General features: G+C 43.7%; 1 protein-coding gene and 1 long non-coding RNA gene across 3 annotated transcripts in view; one reads left to right on the forward strand and one right to left on the reverse strand.

Annotated features, from left to right (window-relative positions):
• Positions 1-19,274, forward strand: part of TSPAN7 (tetraspanin 7) — a 201,181-nt gene that overhangs the window by 166,067 nt on the left and 15,840 nt on the right. For both annotated transcript variants that reach the window (XM_038387709.2, XM_043505655.1), the window contains exons 4-6: positions 6,848-6,943; positions 9,139-9,294; positions 16,626-16,709. In XM_038387709.2, coding sequence (XP_038243637.1) covers positions 6,848-6,943; positions 9,139-9,294; positions 16,626-16,709 — 336 coding nt within the window. The remainder of the gene's footprint in view (positions 1-6,847; positions 6,944-9,138; positions 9,295-16,625; positions 16,710-19,274) is intronic.
• On the reverse strand, positions 5,604-18,217 carry LOC122458197. The gene is made up of 3 exons (XR_006278104.1): positions 18,068-18,217; positions 14,409-14,413; positions 5,604-5,616 (listed from the first exon to the last, which is right to left on the reverse strand). It is a non-coding gene; the product is annotated as an uncharacterized LOC122458197 (long non-coding RNA).

A 19,274-nucleotide genomic window follows, 5' to 3' on the forward strand; every position in this document is an offset into this window, starting at 1 on the left:
CCAAAGGAAGGGATTTAGCTAAAGCTTTGAGTCTTAGTTGTCTGATATTTACTCTGGAGCTATCTTTCTTTATATGTCCATCTTTTAAGATCTTCTTTACCCTGTTACATATGCTGAGGACTGCAAAATAGGTTAAATACTTAGCTTAGATACAGCTACTTCAGCCAGGGAGGCATTTGGTTCTGTAATGCAGAGAATTTCCGAGACTGCAAAGCCAAACCAAACTAGTTTCCTTGATGTTGTGTAAAACGTTTTTTTTTCTTTTCCAGTGTGCCACTGTCCTGAGAGTAGTGAGGCTAGAAATAGCTAGAGATAGGAAACTAGTTAGAAAGATGCCTTGTGAGAACAATACAGTCTGAATTTGTGGTAGCATTGTTACTTTGTCCATTTTACCTAGAACTGTCTTTGTTTTAAGCCCAGGATCTCATGCATCTTTTAAACTGAACCAGGACAGTAACTTTGTAGTATCTCTTCCTCACTTCTTACTCATAGGGGAATTCTGAGCCAAAAAATTAAAAATTCTGCACCAAAAAAATTAATATTCTATGCACAATATTTTAAAATTCTGCACATTTTATTTGTCAAAATATCACACTATAATCACACCAGTTTCATTTAATTTGATAATTTATTTCAAAATACCTGTCAGCAAGTATGTCCATAACAATGCAGACAACAAAAAAGATCCAGGAAATGTTTGTTGACAAATAGATTCCTTACTAGGCATATTAATACAGAACTTTGAGTAATAATTCATTTAAACTACAATACCCAAACATATTTCCAGCACCCCTCAAAAGCAGTGCAAAGGCTTGGGATAATGAAGGAGCTGAGGGAGAGGGAAGTAATTGCTGGGAAGGAGCCTGGGAGTGAACCTGGAGGGTTGTTGGGTCCTGCACCCCCCCTTCCCCGCACTCCTGGGGTCCCAGCTGCTGGACACACGCCCTCAGGTCTGCGCAGGGCAGCAGCAGAGCCCCAGGCATGGGGCCAGCAATGGGATCCCGGGTGCGCAGAGCCTAATGGTTAAATGTTTAACCAGTACGATTTTAATAATTTAAACGTTTACTTTTTTAAAACATTATTTGAATCCCTAGACTCAATGTTATCACCCCACTAGCTCCTGTGACCCCCCCCCAGAAGCAGTGTGCCCCGCTCTGTCTTTGTCCCCCCACCCCATATCCCTTGCCTCCTCATCTGGCCCCACAGGCTGTGAGGAAGGCAGCCTCTGTCCCCTTCCTCTCCATGGCTGGCTGTTCCAGCCCATGAGCCAGCTGCCCTCTCTTCTGGTGCCATATCAGCACCTGGTGGGTGAAAGGTATAATTACAATTTCCCTTCGCCACCCTGTCAGAATCAATTATTCGGGGGCAAGTGGGATGAAATCTGTGGGGGACATTAATTCTGCGCTTGCACAGTGGTGCAGAATTCCCCCAGGAGTAATTTCTGTCCTTCTGACTCTTTTCCCTTTGCCATATATAGTCCTCTAGTACCCTGTTCTGCTGGAAGAGTGTCCTTTTTGGTTGTGATATTTCCCCCGTATGTTTTGTGTCTACCTTCACCAGTTGTAGATGGTTCCCGATTTGATTTTGAAATGCCTGTTCTTTTTTGCTGGGAAGGATGGGCAATCTTTTGTCAAGATCAAAAAAAGGCAACCTCCTGAATCTGCCACCAGGCTCTGCTTGCCTCCCAGTTCACATGTTCTCTGTGACATTCCTGAGCTTCTCTAGCCTGGGGAGCACTAGTTCCTTATCCAGAGGGCTCCAGTGCAGCAATGAATCAGTGCTGCTGCCAAGCAATGGGATTGGCATTGCCTTTTAATGCCCCCTACTTCTGCACAAAGCTCACCTCCCTCATATTGCCGACACACAAAAGGCAAATTGAAGGGGGAATTCCTCTTCTCTCTAGCAATTTTTATCTAATAGAGAACTGGCAGATTATACTTCACCTTCCCTCCTGTGCATTGGCACAAATCGCTCCTTTAGGTTTTCAGACCATGGGCCCTTACTCCTTAGAGTATCCCCTTGCAAACCTAAACATGTAATGAATTTGGGAATATTGAAAGCTAGTTAATACTCTGTACTCTCCCTGTTTCCACTTCCATTTTTGCTTTTGCTTCTCATATCACATTTCCAGCTGTTTGACGCGTTCCTCTGTTTAGCAGATGAACTCATTTTCACAGTGTGATCTTCTCCTGGTTGCAGAGCTAGCTGCACCTCTATCCTCTCACTGGTTCTATGAATGCATCCCTGCAGCTGTCAGGCCTCATGCCTTTATCTATCCCAGATGGAATTCTGCAATTCTCCCACTCTTAGACTTCTCCCTGGGCTACAGTACATATGTATCAACCATGCTTATTAACAGATCCAACCATGATCCAACTGCAGTTCTTCCCTCTAGGGAGTTGGTGACCAGTGGTGTACAGTGATCAGACAGCCTTCTGAAAGCAAAGTATTGCTTATTTTAGCAGAAGGAACAAGGCTTTTGGAAGGACAGGATTTTAAAATAACAAGGAGTACACACATATATATACATCATACCTAAAGTCTCCCCATCCTCTGATGATAACCTAAGTAAGCCTAGCTTCTCCCAGCAGCTCCCTGAGTTTTCCTCCTCTCCTCTTTGAACAACTCTCCTCCCTCCCTGCCCCCACACCCCATCCATGCTGCTTAGAAGAGAATGTCCCTTTTAAAATCTGCTATAGTTCTTTTGTTCTTCTGTATTCCGAGCTTTGATCCTTCCTGCTCCAAACTGGTTTTGTGGGCAGGGGCGTCATTTCAGATTGGGGAGGGGGGGGGAGGCAACTTTAACTATGATCCCAGGGGCTACTTAGGCACCTGAAAACTGTAGGGTTTTTTGCAGACAGTAATTTAGAAATTAGCTGACAGGAACACTAATTTCTATATAAAAAAGAAAAATAAATATTAGACCCAGTTAGCACTAATACTAACATGTTCTGACATCTTGTGTCAAGTCACTTAAGGGACATTAGTTAGGTTTAAAATTTTAAAATATATTCTTACTCTTGACTATAACAATTGAAACAATTGTAGAAAAATCTAGATTACTTTATATCATTTAGGCTACTTACTTTTTGCTATTCACCAAACTTGGAATAGATCATTTAACTTTTGGAAACATTCTACTAGGACAAGTCCCATGAGTTTATACAGCACCTACATGAGACTCTAGGAGTGTTATCATACTACAAATAATAGACTAGAAACTGACTTTAAACAGGAATGAAACCAATGCTTTTAAGTCATTCACATTATTGCTAACCCCAAATGTTAAAATATCATGAGTCAGGCTCACCACAAATCATGAGACTGGCTTAAAAATCACCAGATTATGTAAAAATAATTTTTTTTTAATTTGCCTTCTGCTTTTTGAGCCTTTAGGGTGCACTGGGGTCACATTTTGAAGCTTTCTCCACAGCCATGAGGGCTAGAAACTTACTTTTTCTTTAAGAATGAAGGTTGAAATCATCACATGTCCACTTGACTTCAGGAGCTGGGGCTTTAAGGAAAACAATAATCATCATAAAAAGAAAAGGAGTACTTGTGGCACCTTAGAGACTAACAAATTTGTTAGTCTCTAAGGTGCCACAAGTACTGCTTTTCTTTTTGTGAATACAGACTAACACGGCTGCTACTCTGAAACCAAAAATTATCATGGTACTTATGACAAAATCATGAGTTGGCAACACTGTTTTCACTTTGTTTAAAAACTAGTTACTTTCCAGAAGGCTCTTAAGAACAACACTACAGTGATTTGAGTTGCAGTTCTCACAGGAGAGTGCTTAAAACCAAACACCAAGTAAATTCCACATTTTAAAGATGAGAAAAAAATTGAGTCTTCTGAGGTATATCAGGACACTGCAAACAGGAAAGGAAAGTAAACAGGCACAGGAGCTCTGGGCAGCTCTTTCTCTTGAAAAAGAAGTTGGAGGGTCAAATCTTCTAGTCCTTAATCAGGTAATACTTCTAATTCACTCATATATAATATGTGCTCAATAATTATACACTTCATACATAAATATCTGAGCCATCTTATCCAGGGTTACACATTTTATATGCATTGGCTCAGGAACTTTACTTTCTGGTGTATTCTGAACAATGCTGAGCACACAGATGGTGTCAGTGAATAAGAACATAAGAAGGGCCATACTGGGTCAGACCAATGGTCCATCTAACCCAGTATTCTGTCTTCCAACAGTGGCCAATGCCAGGTGCCCCAGAGGGAATGAACAAAACAAGTAATAATCAAGTGACCCATCCCCGGTCGCCCATTTCCAGCTTCTGGCAAACAGAGGCTAGGGACTCAATAATACAATATCATGGACAATACAAATCATGACAATAATCATCGACTTTATGGACGCACTTACTGTTCTTTGTTCTGGAATTGACCTGAATACAGCTGAAACCCTAAGAATTTGATGTATAATCACATCTGATATTTATACGATGCTTTCCAAACTCAGAAAAAAAAAACAGAACAAAATGGTTTTCAGTTACAATATAAAATTGCTCAGCAGTTGTTGCTCTACAGCCCAGCATGGGGCAGAACCTGCCACTCCTTTGTGGTTAAGTGATCTCTAATCTGAGTCTCATTCTCTCTCTTCATCCTTCCTGACCTCTATGCTGCTTTTCATGCTGTCAACATGACATCCTTCCCAATTGCCTGGGACCGTTTCCTGGAGTCTCAGAGAACTGGCTGCCTTGGTTTTGCTCCCAGCTATCAGTCCTCCTTTCCCCCCTACCCTCCATCCTCAGCATGCAGCAAAGAGAGCGGCTGGTCCAGTGAATAGCGTGTTGGCCCTTAGAGACCTGGGTTCTACTCCCCCCATGGACTTCCTGTATGATTTCAGGCCCCTGCCTTAGGGACAGAGTTTCAAAGGTTTTAGGCACCCAAAGATGCAGCGAGGCAGCTAGTGGGGTTTACAAAGAACCTAAACTTTTAGGTGCTTTTGAAAATCCCAGTAGGTGCCTAAATACCTTTGAAAATCTGGCCTTTAGTCTATGTGCCTCAGTGCCCCATCTGTACAATGGGGATAACAGCACTGCTCTACCTCACAGAGGGGTTGTGAGGAGAAATATTCAACATTGTGGGGTGCTCAGATACTACAGTGATGGGGCCACATAAGTACCACAAGTAGAGGGGAAACTTCTCTATTCCACTGCTATCCCTTCCCTGGGTTTTGGCCCCTTCTTTTCACTCCTCCCCCTCACATCTCCCTCTTTTCTGATGCGACTTTGGCCTAGAGGGCTTGGCTGTATTTCTTTCAGTCCTAAGTTCCCTCTAAGCTGCACAGCTGACTATTAAGCCCTGATGCCTCTCCCCTGGACCTGCTGCTCCCCTCCGGGCCCAGCATGGACCTGCCCTGGACTTGCTGCAGCCAGGGGAGAGGAGTCCCTCCCTTGGCTTGGCCTGGCCTGGCCTGGTCTGGCCCAGGTCCACCGGAGCTGCCGGAGAGATGAGCCCCTCCCCTGGCCCGAGCTGCTGTAGTGAGAGTGGGCTGGGGGGAGTCCTCTCACTGCATCGCAGCCCCAGGGCAGCCTGCATCCCAAATCCCTTGTCCCCAGCCCCACCCCAAAGCCCATACCTGCACCCCCACCCTCTGCCCCCTCTGCACTCTGAACCCCTCATCCTCAGCCCCACCCCAGAGCCTGCACCCCCAGCCAGAGCCCTCATCCCCCCACACCCCAACCCTCTGCCCCAGCCTAGAGCCCCCTCCCACACCCCGAACCCCTCATCCCCGGCCCCACCACAGAGCCCTCACCTTCCCCCCCACACCTCTACCCTCTGCTCCAGCCCTGAGCCCCCCCCACTCCAAACCCCTTGGCCCCCCCACATGAATTTTGTTATGTGCACCAATATGAAGGTCATGTGACACACATCATCTCCATATTGGTGCACATAACAAAATTCATTCTACACATGGACATAAAAAATTAGAAGGAACAGTGTCTGAGTCCCCTGCGTTCTCTCTTCAATACCCTCCTTCTCCCCTGGCCCCCTTCCCCTAAAGGAATCTCTGTTTTACCCACTTATCTAAGGACTTCCAGATCTGTAATTTAATTACCAGCCCTTTCTTATCTTAAAATCACCTTGCCTCTGTTTGTAAACAAAATACTGACTCCCTGCTCCTGGGCAGGAGCTGAGACCAGCCCTTCTCCCCCCCTGAACTCACATTGCACACTCAGGCTGCAGGGCAGTTAAGAGCTCTGCCTGGCGCTAGGACATGAACCAGGAGCAAAGCTCCTTTATGAAGCTCCCCTCTGCCCCTCCTAAATGGTGCCCCTGTTTGCAGGTTGGCTCAAGACAGATGAAATCATCAGAGCTAATAGTTTTGACATTGTCCCTTAACAACTCAAGTTTTTCCTGAAAGGTGGCTGTCTTGCGCTGTGCTTTTCCTTCCTGCTTGTTTTTCAAGTCATCCTTGTGACTGAGCTAAACTAATATATTCATACAGTAAACACCCCAATAGCCAGACTATCATATAATATTCATAAATTGTCACAGGGCAGTTCCCAATCCACCCCAGCTGTTTTCAAAGATATAGCAATTTGGTGATCTATTTAAAGAGTCCATGGTTGCAAGTGGCAATCTTAAAATGCTATCAAAAGGACTTGTGAATGTTAAAGGAGAGCTTTTTAGACTCTGAATATACACTCCAGAAAGAGTGGCAAAAGGAACATACACTCGCTCTGATTTGGCTATCCTGCTAAGGTTGGAAATGGGTAAATTTCTTGGAAAGACTCAGACTGAAAGCTTGTGTATTTTAAATGCCCATTCCATATTCTGGTCACTTATAAAATATCACATTCTCTGGCTTTTTCTTCTTAGATCAAGGACACTTTCCTTAGGACATACACTGAAGCTATCCAGAATTACAACGGCAATGATGAGCGAAGCCGCGCAGTGGATGATGTACAACAGAGTGTAAGTTTAAAATAGCTATTTGTAAAAAGATGTAAACAGAATCTATTCTTGTTTGATCACAAAACATGAAATGCCAATGGCTCAAACATCTGTGGTAGTAAGTTATGTTTTAGGGGCTAAACTGATTACATCGGGTTTCAGCCTGCATTCCTTCCACACCCACAGCTGCTACTGATTAACCCTTCGGGGTGTTGGTTCCAGTATTCAATACCTAGAATGGAGAGACAGGATTCTGAACACCTGGGGTGAAATGCTGGCTCCAAGTGGGTGGGAGTTTTGCCGATGACCTCAATGGTGCCTGGATCGCCTCTTTGGTGTTTGCTAGCCACAGAATAGCCAGTCTATCCAAGGGTGCTCTGTTCTTGTTTGGGACACCATACTGTCAATATCCTGGATGAAAGAACCACCACCAGAAGACAGTATTTCACACATTATATTGCCATGGCATCTAGCAGGCATCTGCTGACAACTGCTACTTTGTAAAACCAGTTTAGTTCACCCTGAATCTTGGGCTTGGTCAGTATTAGAAAACTTACAGCCTTGTGGCATAATCAATTTAAAATCAATCTAGTTATCCTGGGGCAAACCCTTAATATGGACTCATTTAAGCTGGTCTAAATCACACTTAAGATGATCTAGTTTAATGTAGAAACTTCATTTTACATGTATTTAGTTAAACCAATGCAAGTTTATAATGCAGATAAGCCCTTGTGCTAGTCTTTAGTTGTTTGGTGTTTAGTTGGGATCATAGAGTGAGAGCAGTTCTTATTCTAAAGGGGCTCTGCCAGTAGCATTATAAAGACTTACAAATTCAAACATGATTTGGTAATCTAACATCCTGTTTAGCTGATAACCTACAGCAGTTCTCTTTACAAAGACAATGAAAGGCTGGAAAATAAAACCTATCAAGAAAGGTTAAGAGAACTGGGCATGTTCCATTGGGAGAAAAGACGGTTGAAGGACAGACATGACTGCCTACAGTTGCTCCACGAGATGTTTTCAAACAGGTTATTGTCCTTCCATAACAAAGATGGAATAAACAATAGTGGAGGAAAAGATACAGTAGTTTTAAAAACGGAAGTGAGGCTTTAATTATAAGAAGAATTTGGCAGTGGAACAAGATTACCAAAAGGACGGTGCTGTTTTCCCTCACTTGAGATATTTGGGTCTAGACGAGACACCCAGGAATAATGAAATCCATTCTGTCACAATGCAGGAGGATGTACTACATGGTCCACAGAAGGTTCTGTGGCAGTTAAGTGGGAGACTGCCACAGGCTTCCAGCCAGAGTGCTCTGCATGAGGAAACATCACAATAGGGCAAGATAAACAATTGAAACCAATACTGGATACCACATAAATGCAGCCTAATCAAGTGACCAGAATGCAGAGTTATACTGTTTAAATGTTACTTCTGGTCCTACCCATTATTGACTAACCTAAATACTTTTGTCATCAGTCATTTCTTCCATCATGGCAAAATGTTCATTCCATCTGTAGCACTGGTCCTGGTAGTGATCCACAGGGCACCCCACTTATAATCTCTTGCCACGCTGAGAATTTGTCAATTATTCCTCATCTTTGACAAGCTTCACCAGTTTTTAAACTAGAATAGGACACACCACCCACCCTTCCAAAAACATTTTGAAAATCTAAACGCACCAGTTCTGCTTTTATTTGCTATTTTGTTAACTCTTTTAAAGAAGTCTTATGAGTTAGAGAGGCTTGATTCATCCTTTTAAACCTGTACTGCTTTGTCGCTATTTGTGGTCCCCCTACGTGCTTTATAACTCTCTCATTTTTCTCAGACGTTTTTCCTGTTACCAAGAGAAGGCTTTTCAATTTAGATGTCTCAGGATCATGCTTAGCACCTTTTTTAAAAGATAGGTACATTGTTGGCCTTCTCCCCGTCCTTCGGTATAGTAGTGATTGCTGATGGTAACTTACCTATTTTTGTCAGTAGTTCAGCTACTCCATTCTTCAGTATAAGCAGAGAGCCCCATCCTGTTCCCACTGAAGTAAGTGGGAATTAAGCTACTGACTTCTGTGTTAGCAGAATCAAACCCAGGCTTATTTGGAAAATAAGTCTCTGTGAGTAGCCTTGGTCTGACGTCACACTCCGAGAGGTAAGATCTGAAGCTATTCCTATGCTTGTTTTAACACTGGCTTCTTTTATTATCTGCTTTTTCTTTGTAGCTGAGATGCTGTGGCATTCAGAACTACACCAACTGGAGCACGAGCCCTTACTTCTTTGAACACGGTATTCCCCCAAGCTGCTGCATGAACGCCAGTGACTGCAATCCCCAGGATCTGCGCAATATGACTGTTGCTGCCACTAAAGTGAACCAGAAGGTATAGGCCACTGTGTGCCAAAGGCAACTGAGATGCAACCATCCGGTGAATTAGTTCACACTTTACTACATATAGTGTCATTGAAGTGCGGTTTCTGCCTAGCAATATGAAGAGTGTTGAAACTGGGAATGGAGAGGTGGATAAGGTTGCCCACTGCTTGCCACCAAACGCTTAAATTGACATTTCTGAAACAAGCAGACACAGAAACCCAACCGGTGAGATGTGAACTCACTTCCCATTCCCATCACATTTGGTCAGGTACAGCATCTTGCACAGAGGCAAAACTGTTTAAATACACAGAAGTGGTGCAGCTGACCTTGATACTTATGCCAATCAGTGGTACTCATTCTCACTGACTCTCCCCCCCCCCCAACTTGTGTTCTGTCAGAAATTTCAGGCATTGGATGCTAACAGTTAGCCCAAACAGAGAAAATAGGGATGATTGACATGAAGCGTTGTGGGGTAGTGAGATATGTTTGCTGTGCCCCTTCTAATCTCATTGGATTTATACTGCTGCAGGCAGAACAGAGCTAACATTGACCCCTCCTCACCTTCAAAAAGAAGATTGGGAGAGTAGTATCGAGAGAGAGTGAGTGAGAAAGCAAAACAAATAAATTAATAATAGAATAAAAATGCAGAAAATGTGAAGAAAAGAGGAGGAAAAAGGCGGAAACAATGCAACATATAGAAAATACACCCCTATTACTGTGTTGTGCAAGGAGACATTCATTGCTGGCACAGAATTTCTTTCCTGTTGACTTTTTGCATAAGATTTTCAAGAGATGTAATAAATTGTTCATAAAGGGAATAATCCTGATGCAAAATTAAATCTTGATATAACCCCATTGACTTTGGTGGTTACAGCAGAGATGAATTCGCCCCAGTGCGTTTCGTGATTTATTTCTCTTGTCATTTCTCATGTATTTCCAGTGTAACTGTTAACACAAGAAATTATTGGTATGTAAGAGAAAAATGCAGAAATGGTTAGTTGTGTTCTATTTTAATCCTTTTCGGCTGGTACTGTAACTCAGCTGCATGTCCGTCAGGGACTTGGAGATGGGGACTGAGGTCACATTTACGACTCTGCCTTTGTAAAATAGTCAAATAGAGTGTTTTTCCAGTCCATACCAAGAAGAAGGATAATACTGGCTTAGCTTCCACTAACCTGTCCTTCAGTCATAATAGCCTAATGTGAGCCAATCAGTGCTAATGGATTTGGAACAGGGATGATGTCAGTCTATTGTGAAACTTGAAATAATTGTCATCAATGTAATGGTGCTGTGTTGGCTGAGTTTAAAGGATTTGCAAAGACATTAATTTACACTCATTAATTAGTGCCAGATTCTGTGTTTTGTAGACAGGGAGGAGGGGAAGGTGCAGTGGGGCTGAGCTGCACCAAGAGGAATTCTGACTGGGACCTAGTCTACACTACATAATTACTTGGGTATAACTACATCGCTCAGGGGTATGAAAACTCCTCCCCCTGAGCGACATAGTTATATCGACCTAACCTGCCCCCCATGTAGACCAGCATTCACTCTCACTTCACAGAGGGCCAGTCTTTGTTTTATCTTTAATTTTATTATTTTCTACCAGCCCTTACCCATAGAGTGTCTATTTCTGAAGTAGCTGACTTGATTATTTTGACAGAATTGTCCACTGATAGTTTGAAGGTCTTGCCCACATTTGAGAAATCGGTTTCAGTTGCCATTTAAATCACAGACTTAAAGAACTCTCTGCGTGGGAGCTGTCCCAGATCTTTGAGTTGCTCAAAGAAACTTGAACAAGGTGGGCTATTTCTGAGAGGTGGTAGGGGAACAGGAACAAAAGCAAAGCAAAAGGAACTATGACTGGTCTAGTGCTGTAGCTTACACAGAAGGAACAGCCTTGATAGTCTCTGAACAGACAGGTTGCGGGCTTCATGAATTTTTGGTTATTGCTTGTGACCTGACATTTACTAAAAATAACCGTGATAAAATCTTAATCTTATTTATGATACTTGCCTTTGTATATTTTTTGCAGGATTGGGGACATACAGGTCCCTTTGTCGCAGAGGTCACACACACACACTCTCTCTCTCTCTCTCTCTCTCTCTCTCTCTCTCCATTTGAAATGCAGTCTTTTCCCTCGTCTCCAAAAAACAGTAATAGGAACAGGCTTCAAAAAAAGTTTAAGTAAAATAAGTTACTAAAAGATCACAAAGAGTACAAATGAATTACCAGTGGAGGCTTATTCTAGTGGTCTGACCACACGACTGGAAGTCAGAAACTCCTGGACTGTGTTTCCCAACTCTGCTACTGATTAGCTAAGTGACTTTGGGAAGTCATTTAGGGCTAGAGTCACAAAAGGACCTAGGCATGTAACTGTCGCTTTAAGTGCCTAGATTCCAGAATCAGACTCTGTTGGAATTCACAAAGCCCCCATCCAGCTGTTTAAAAACTGTGTGTAGGTGCCTAAACTCTCTCAGTGCCTGACTTTTTCCAGGAAAAGTTCTTTAGATGCTTATTTTACTCCATCCGAACACATAGGTGCTACCTCACTGTAGGTGTCCGGATGTTGAAGTCACAGACGATTCATGAAAAGAAGATATGTCTTCCTCAGCCTGATTGGCCTGTGGGGCCCGATCTGTTAAGTGTGCGCAGAGCTCGCTTGCTGGATTGGGCCCTGTATGCTGACATGCACAGAACAGCCAGGGGAAGGGAGAGGACAACCTCCCTCACAACTGTTAGCCCAGGGGTTTAGAGTACCTACCTGAGGTTGGGGAGACCCCCGGTTCAATTGCTACCTCCACCTCAGAGGGGAAGAAGGCATTTGAACAGGGATCTGCCATTTGTCAGGTGAGTGCCCTCGCCATTGGGATATAGGCTCTCTAGATGTTGGTCTCCCTCAATCTCCCCTGTCTCCTGTTCAATTGTGAATAAATCATTAAAAAATTCATTGGAGCAGGGGGACAGGATCCTGGGTCTCCCACCACCCAGGTGAGTGCTCTGCCAGGCTACAGCATCATTCTCATGTGTGCTTTCTTGTGCGCTCTCTCTCTCTCTCTCTCTCTCTCACCCAAATGACTTCTTCAGGATTTATTCACAGTGGAACAGCTGAAGGAGCCCCACCTTAGAATATCGTGTAGCCCAGTGGCCAGGATACTCACCTGAGAGGCGGCAGATCCTTGCTTCCCCTGAGGTAAAGGAGGGACTTGAACCAGGGGTCTCCCACATCTCAGGTGACTACCCTTATCACTGGGCTAAAAGTTATGAGGGAGGTTTCCACCCCCACCCCCCAGCTTCTTGTGTATGTATAAAAAAAAAAAGGCATGGGCATCTGATGCCAAGAAAGGCAGCTGTGAATCCGAAACAGAGGGAGGTGCCTCCCTGCAATCTGATTTAAACGCTAAACTTCCTAAGAAGGGCGGGGCTTGGGATACCTCTCTTCCATTGGCTAATTTAGGCTGCTCCTCACCTAGCACGCTGGCTTTTGTAATACCATTCTGAGACACGTATCTCTCCCCATTCATTTTATAGGGAACCTGCATGCCTAACCCAGGCTTTGGAATCCCAGTTGTTTTTTTCTAGGCACCTCAAAGTTAGGTGTGGGTGATGCCGAATGAATTTAGCCCTAAATCTCTCTGTGTCTGGTTCCTCATCTATTAAATGAGGCTAATATCGAACTCTGAGATGTCATTAGGATTCGCTAACCAAAGTGCATTACAAACAAATGCTAAGCATTATTTTTCTCTAAAATAAAGGAACAGGAATAGGGATGCAAATGAAGTGATAGTTCCTAAATAGGATTCCCCTGTGCCCCCCCATCCCCTCCACACAATAGCTGCGTGGTTATGATATACCAAATTTTTCAGGTTTGTTTGGTAATGTCTGCACCAATCTTGAGGGGGCACCAGTTCTGAGTGTGAACAACAAGGACTGAGCACTTAAATCATAATCATACAATACATTGCCAGAAACAGTAAAGTATGATCTGGAAAACCATTCTACAAACGAGGAGAGTGAGTAAAGATATCTTACTAGCATGATATTTTTAACAAGTAAGACTTAAAGTCTCTCTCAAATTACCATAACTGTTAGCTGTTACATCTTGTGCAGGCTATTGAACAGAACAGATTTGTGAACCTTTGGGAAAGGCTGGAAAAATATGAAGCCACATTTGGCAGAATGAAAGAATTGTTTGAAATATCTAGCCTCGTTTCATAACATTTAGGACATACAACCATAGTTGCTTGATATATTAAACAAATAAGCTTGAAATAATGTATAGTATAATGTTGCAAGATGTAATTGGGGATTAATATGTGTGTTGAAACATCTCGCAACTGATTTATGGCTGCCCAGCTCTTGAGTTACTCTTAACTTTATCTACCACTTCATTACTCTGAGGATTAAAAAAAATGTATTTCATATTACAAAAGAGGTTCAAGAAATCATGTAATCTAGGTCATGAATGGCCTACATTTAACAAAGGGCATTTTCTTCTTCTGACCACTAGTGTGCAGTATAAGGCCCTGATATCCTCTAAGAACATGCTTAGGAGTTTGCAGGGTTGGAGCCTGTGTGTGCACTTGCATCTGTATGATGAATAGACTCATCGTGCTGCACAGGCACTGACTTTTTATTTTTTTTTCCCGGTGGGTGCTCCACCCTTGCTCTGCCCCGCCCCCTCCCCCGAGGTCCACCCACCCAGGTCCTCTCTGCTCTCAAGGCCCCTCCCGAGCACCTCCTGCCCGCTCCTCTGATCCTTGGCCAGCCCCAGGGGCCCGCTGCCCAACAGCTGATCAGCAGCCAGACCCCGAGCTGGAGCCACTGTGGCCGGTGGGTGCTAAGCACCCCCTATTTTTTTTCCTGTGAGTGCTTGAGCTAAGGAGCACCCACAGAGTCTGTGCCTATGTCACACTGGCAGTGCTGGAGTCAAGACTGAGAAAGGGGAGCCAAGTAAAATTCCACTCTTTTCTCAGCTTCCTGTAGAACTGACACAGATATAACATCTACACTAAAATACCCCTTCAAGTGGCCTCAGTCTGAGAATAAGTTCTTGCTGAGTTTGGGGAGAAAAGATGGGTTATTTTGTGTGTCGCTTGGTGGGGTTTGTATCAGGGGGGAAAAGACGGACTCTTTGTTCCTGTGGTTTTCAGTCAGTGACTTGGATTCCTTTAAACACCTGAAACTGGAAGAGCTAATTGCAAGCACATTTTGGAAAAAAATAATTTAAGAAAATATATGTATTGAGAAAGAGAGACAGATCTCAAAAGCATGTCCAGAAGAAAGACAGCCTATGCATGCAAATTCTCTGCCTCCTACCCCCACTTCTAAAGGCCATGTATTCAGGTGGGGGGAGAGTGGGTCTGATGGGATCGAGGTCTGGACTGTAGACCAGGAATGTGTATTTGAAGGGGGAAGGGGCTTGTTTGTTCTTTTCCTCTCAAAAAAACAAACAAACAAACAAAAAAAAAAAACCCTCAAGGAAACAGTCGAACTGCCCCCCCCACAAAAAAAAACAACCAAACCTTCAGTACTGTCATATTAAAAGTAATAAACCATTCCAGACCATGCCTGGTACCTTTAGAGGGACACTGCCAGGCAGGACACCTCCCTACACATCCAAGCCATGCTTATGTTAAACAGCAGCACGTTCCGAAATAGGCTAGTGTTACAGATGCTAAAGTGCCCCCTCCTGGCCAGGCACTAGAACTGCAATGAGCGGAATCAAGGCCTCCTTTGCTCTGGATCCCATAGGTGTTTCAAGCTTCTGGAGCCTCATCAGGCTGCAGCACCAGTTTCTCCCTTGGCCTCTCTGGCACATTTCCTAGCCCTAACTCGGTCTGTCATCCCTTTCCCAGATATGGGGCTCTTTGGCCCACCTGCCCTTGGCCCTCAGCACCAGCGCTGACCCCCCAGGATGCCCCAGTTACTTAAACACACCCTTCTCCCAGGACTCCCCTCAAAGATGTGAAGCTTCTGGTTACTGTGTAACTCTCGGGCATGCAGCGGTTGTGGAGTAGTTAGCACAGAGAGGCACTCTCTGCAGAGAATCTAACACATGTATGCTTTTACTTAATCATGTAAAAGCAGAGGAGAGAACAGCTCATACTAAACAATAAGCATCTTAAACTGCAATTTCCCTCACTAGCTCACCCTTCTCTTGAGTGAGTCCTTGGGGGACCATGTGGGTCCAGGCAGGCAGGGAGTCAACTGCTTCAGGAGGTGGTATGTGCTGGGTTGCTTCTCCCTTCTGAACTGAAGAAAATGCCCCTTCCCTGCCCAGAAGACCATCTCCTGCCCTTTGGAAACCTTTGGCCCAGGTGATACCCATGCCAGCTTTCCCCTGTGGACACAAATCCCTACCAGGTGATTTCATTGCCAAGGTGACTTTCCCCTACTAAACCAGTTCTGCTGTGTAGGGATAGTCTGTTGTCTAGAAGAGTGAATAGATTTCCAGCAGTTTAGGGTCTTAGAGTCAACTATCCTCTATTGTTCTTTTGCCACCAGCCTTTGGCATCTTAACCCAATGTGGAGACGAATAGACCAAAGCGAAGGCAAAAGGCTGGGCATTCAGAATGGAGTTTGCAGCCTGACACAGACACATAGAGTACGTCTACAGTGCAATATTGTTAAAAACCTGCAGTGCCAAATGTCAGAACCTGGGTCAATTGACTTGGGCTTGCGGAACTTGGGCTGCGAGGCTAAAAATAGCAGTGTAGATGTTCCTGGGCTTGAGCCCAGGCTCAGAGACTCACCCCCCTTGCAGCTTTTTGGAGCCTAGACTCCAGCTGGAGCCCAAATATCTACACTGCCGTTTTTAGCCCTGCAACCCAAGCCCTGTGAACCCAGGTCAGCTGGCACGGGCCAACTATGGGCATGCCGTGGGTCTTTGATTGCAGTATAGATGTACTCATAAGGGTTCGTAATATCTCACACAATTCATAAATTGTACAGATATATTCCCAAATTGTCACAGCAATCATGATTCATTTTTATTGCCTGTACCTTGTCAGGTTCTGCTTTGTTTTCAGATCGACTCTATTGAGGCCTTTTTTTTTTTTTTTTAGTATCAAAAAGATTTTCCTTAATACAGCAGTGTCTTCTTTATTACAGCATTACATTAGGCTTCTTTCCCATTCGAGAAAATTTGTTTCTAAAATGTACTGCTTCTGTCTTCACGATTATTGGGTACACTCATCACTTAACAGGAATTATTAAATAAAATAAGTTAAAAATGTTGTTGGAAGTCATGATAAAAATACCCAATTTCTGACTGAAGCCACATGAAATGGGGGAAGGGGCACACATGCTTAAAGGCTGATTATGTTTGTCTTTGTTTTACAGGGCTGTTATGATCTGGTGACCAGTTTTATGGAGACAAATATGGGAATCATAGCTGGAGTGGCTTTTGGAATTGCATTCTCACAGGTATACAATTATACTACATGAACTAGGTGGGTTTTTTCTCTCTTTTCTTCTTTCCCTGACTTCAGGGAAGGATTATAATAAGGGACAGAGCTCAGAATGCTCATTAGTCCTTTGATCATCTGTTCATTGATTTTCTTTTTTCAACTTAAATGCAGTTTCTCCTTGGGAATATGCAGTTATGATTCAACTAATGACTAGCTCAAGGAAAATCACTTGTCCCTCTGTTGGGTCAAACAGAGGTTAACCCAATAAAGCATTGTTTTAAATGGAGCATAAAAACCTCAAAAGCTAAATAGCTGATCCTTATGTTAGATAGGCTTTTCACTCTTCAGGCTGTCTTTTTTAAAGATCTTGTTATAAAATTCAAAGATTTTTAAAATAAGAACATAGTTTTTGAATGAGCCAGGCTAAATTTGTTTGTTTTGGTTTGGTTTTTATGTGGTGACCCAAACTATTTGCTTATTTCAGCTTCACTGTAAAAAGAAAAAAGTTCAGGGTGGGAGAGAACTAATTGTCAAATTTGTTAGTCTCTAAGGTTCCACAAGTACTACTTTTCTTTTTGTTAAAACTCTGTTCATTCTGCTAACTTTTCTAAAAAAACAAAAACAAAACCTTTTGATTTTTGTGAGGAGAGGCCTCTTAAATCAATGTAGGAGTTCAGTTTCCCTAGCTACAAACAACAGCACAGCTGTAAGGAGAAAGATGCCAAAACCACAGTCTAAAAGCCACACTTTTCATGATACGTTTTGGCATGCAAAGGATTCAGGGAACACTAGAAAGCTGGCTATGGCTCCCTGACTTTCAAACTGCCCTGGCCCTGACATCAGTTAAAGAAGCCTAATGACAGTTTTAACTTATTGTTGTGAGCTGGGTGAAATTTTGGGTTGAATTAAAACCCCAGTGAGATTGCTAGGTGTGAATTTACCCTTCATTTAACATAACTGTAAGCATAAGCTCCAATGTAAAACGAAAGGTACGTGTGAACCTGCCCTGGAGTTTTTGACTGAATATTGTTTTGTGTAGGGTATTTGCATGTAGAGATCGCACAGAAAGAGAGGACAAAAGTACAGAGAGGGAGGGAGAGGCAAGAAAGCCAAGCAGTGTCCTCTAAGTACATTGTGACCCTGGAAAAAGGTGGAGAGCTTTTGAGTCTGATGTTGACGAGAGGGTTGGAGGGCTGTAAGCTAAGGGTCTGGCTACACTTGCGAGTTACAGTGCATTAAAGCAGCCCTGGGCACACTAGCTCACTACCTATCCACGGTGGCAAGGCACATAGAGGGCTCTGACTCTGCGGCTAGAGCACTCCTGGTACTCCACGTTGGCAAGTGGAATAACATTTGATGCGCCTCGGCTGCAACGCCCTGGCGTCAGTGTGAACGAGATGTTCCTTTACTGCGCTCTGATCGGCCTCCGGAAACATCCCATAATCCCCTTAAGTCAAGTGGCCACTCTTGTCATTGTTTTGGAATCGCTGCAGGAATGCAGATATGCCCTTTCATAGCTCCGTTTCTGACAGCCGGCTGCTTATCTGCTCCAAGACAAAGCAAGCCATTAGTGTGGAATCCTGTGTGTGAGAGAGAGAGGCTGGGGGAAGGGGAGTCTGCTGCTGTCTGAACTTACAAGACAGCATGCTGACATGCTCTTAGCCCCCCCCAAAACCCACTCTCTCTCCCCCCACATACACACAACACACTCCCTGTCACACTCCACCCCACCCCCAACCCCCATTTGAAAAGCACGTTGCAGTCACTTGCATGCTGGGATAGCTGCCCATAATGCACCGCTCCCAATGCTGCTGCAAGTGCCGCAAATGTGGCCATGCCAGTGCATTTGAAGCTGTCAGTGTGGACAGACTGCAGCGCTTTCCGTACTGCACTCTACGAAGACTGGTTTAACTCAAAGCGCTCTACATCTGCAAGAGTAGCTATGCCCTAAAAAATTGCTCATTTTGTTCTCAGTTCCTTCTGCACTCAGAGAAGCAGGATTTTGTGCATTCCTTGTAAATAAACAAGATTCCATCAAAGAAAATACCAGACTCCATCAGTTTCTACTTTCAGCTGGAACATCCCCAGAGCCCAAACTCTGACCAGCTATTTGGGTCGAAAAGGAGCAAAGACTAGTTAAAAGAAGCCTAAGGACTGCTCTAAATTATGAAAGCTGCTTATGGTCCTTACACCAGTAAAAACCAGAAATACTACCTGCATCTTCCACAAAATCTTGACCCTTCTTTGTAGTAGTCACTTGCCTTGGAATGGTGAGAATCCCCTCAAAATGTGCAGAAATAGGAGAAAGAAAACCACATTTAGAAGCCCAGTGCCAAACCATTTCCAAAACAGGAAAGTGAGGTGCATGTACATTCATGGAATTAAACTACTTCCATCTGAGCGAGTATTTGCCTTCTGTCTTCTAGACCCGGAACAGGTTGACTGTAAACACTACACTTGAAAGTTATCATTACACCTGGCATTTGCTTTGGTCATTTAATATGAAAAATCCAGCATCAGGCTTTTTAGAAGTGTAAACCTTTTTGATGGCATGAGGCACCACATTTTAAAATATTTGTGC

The sequence above is a fragment of the Dermochelys coriacea genome, chromosome 1, assembly GCF_009764565.3.
Source record: "Dermochelys coriacea isolate rDerCor1 chromosome 1, rDerCor1.pri.v4, whole genome shotgun sequence".
In the NCBI taxonomy this organism is placed as follows: Eukaryota; Metazoa; Chordata; order Testudines; family Dermochelyidae; genus Dermochelys; species Dermochelys coriacea.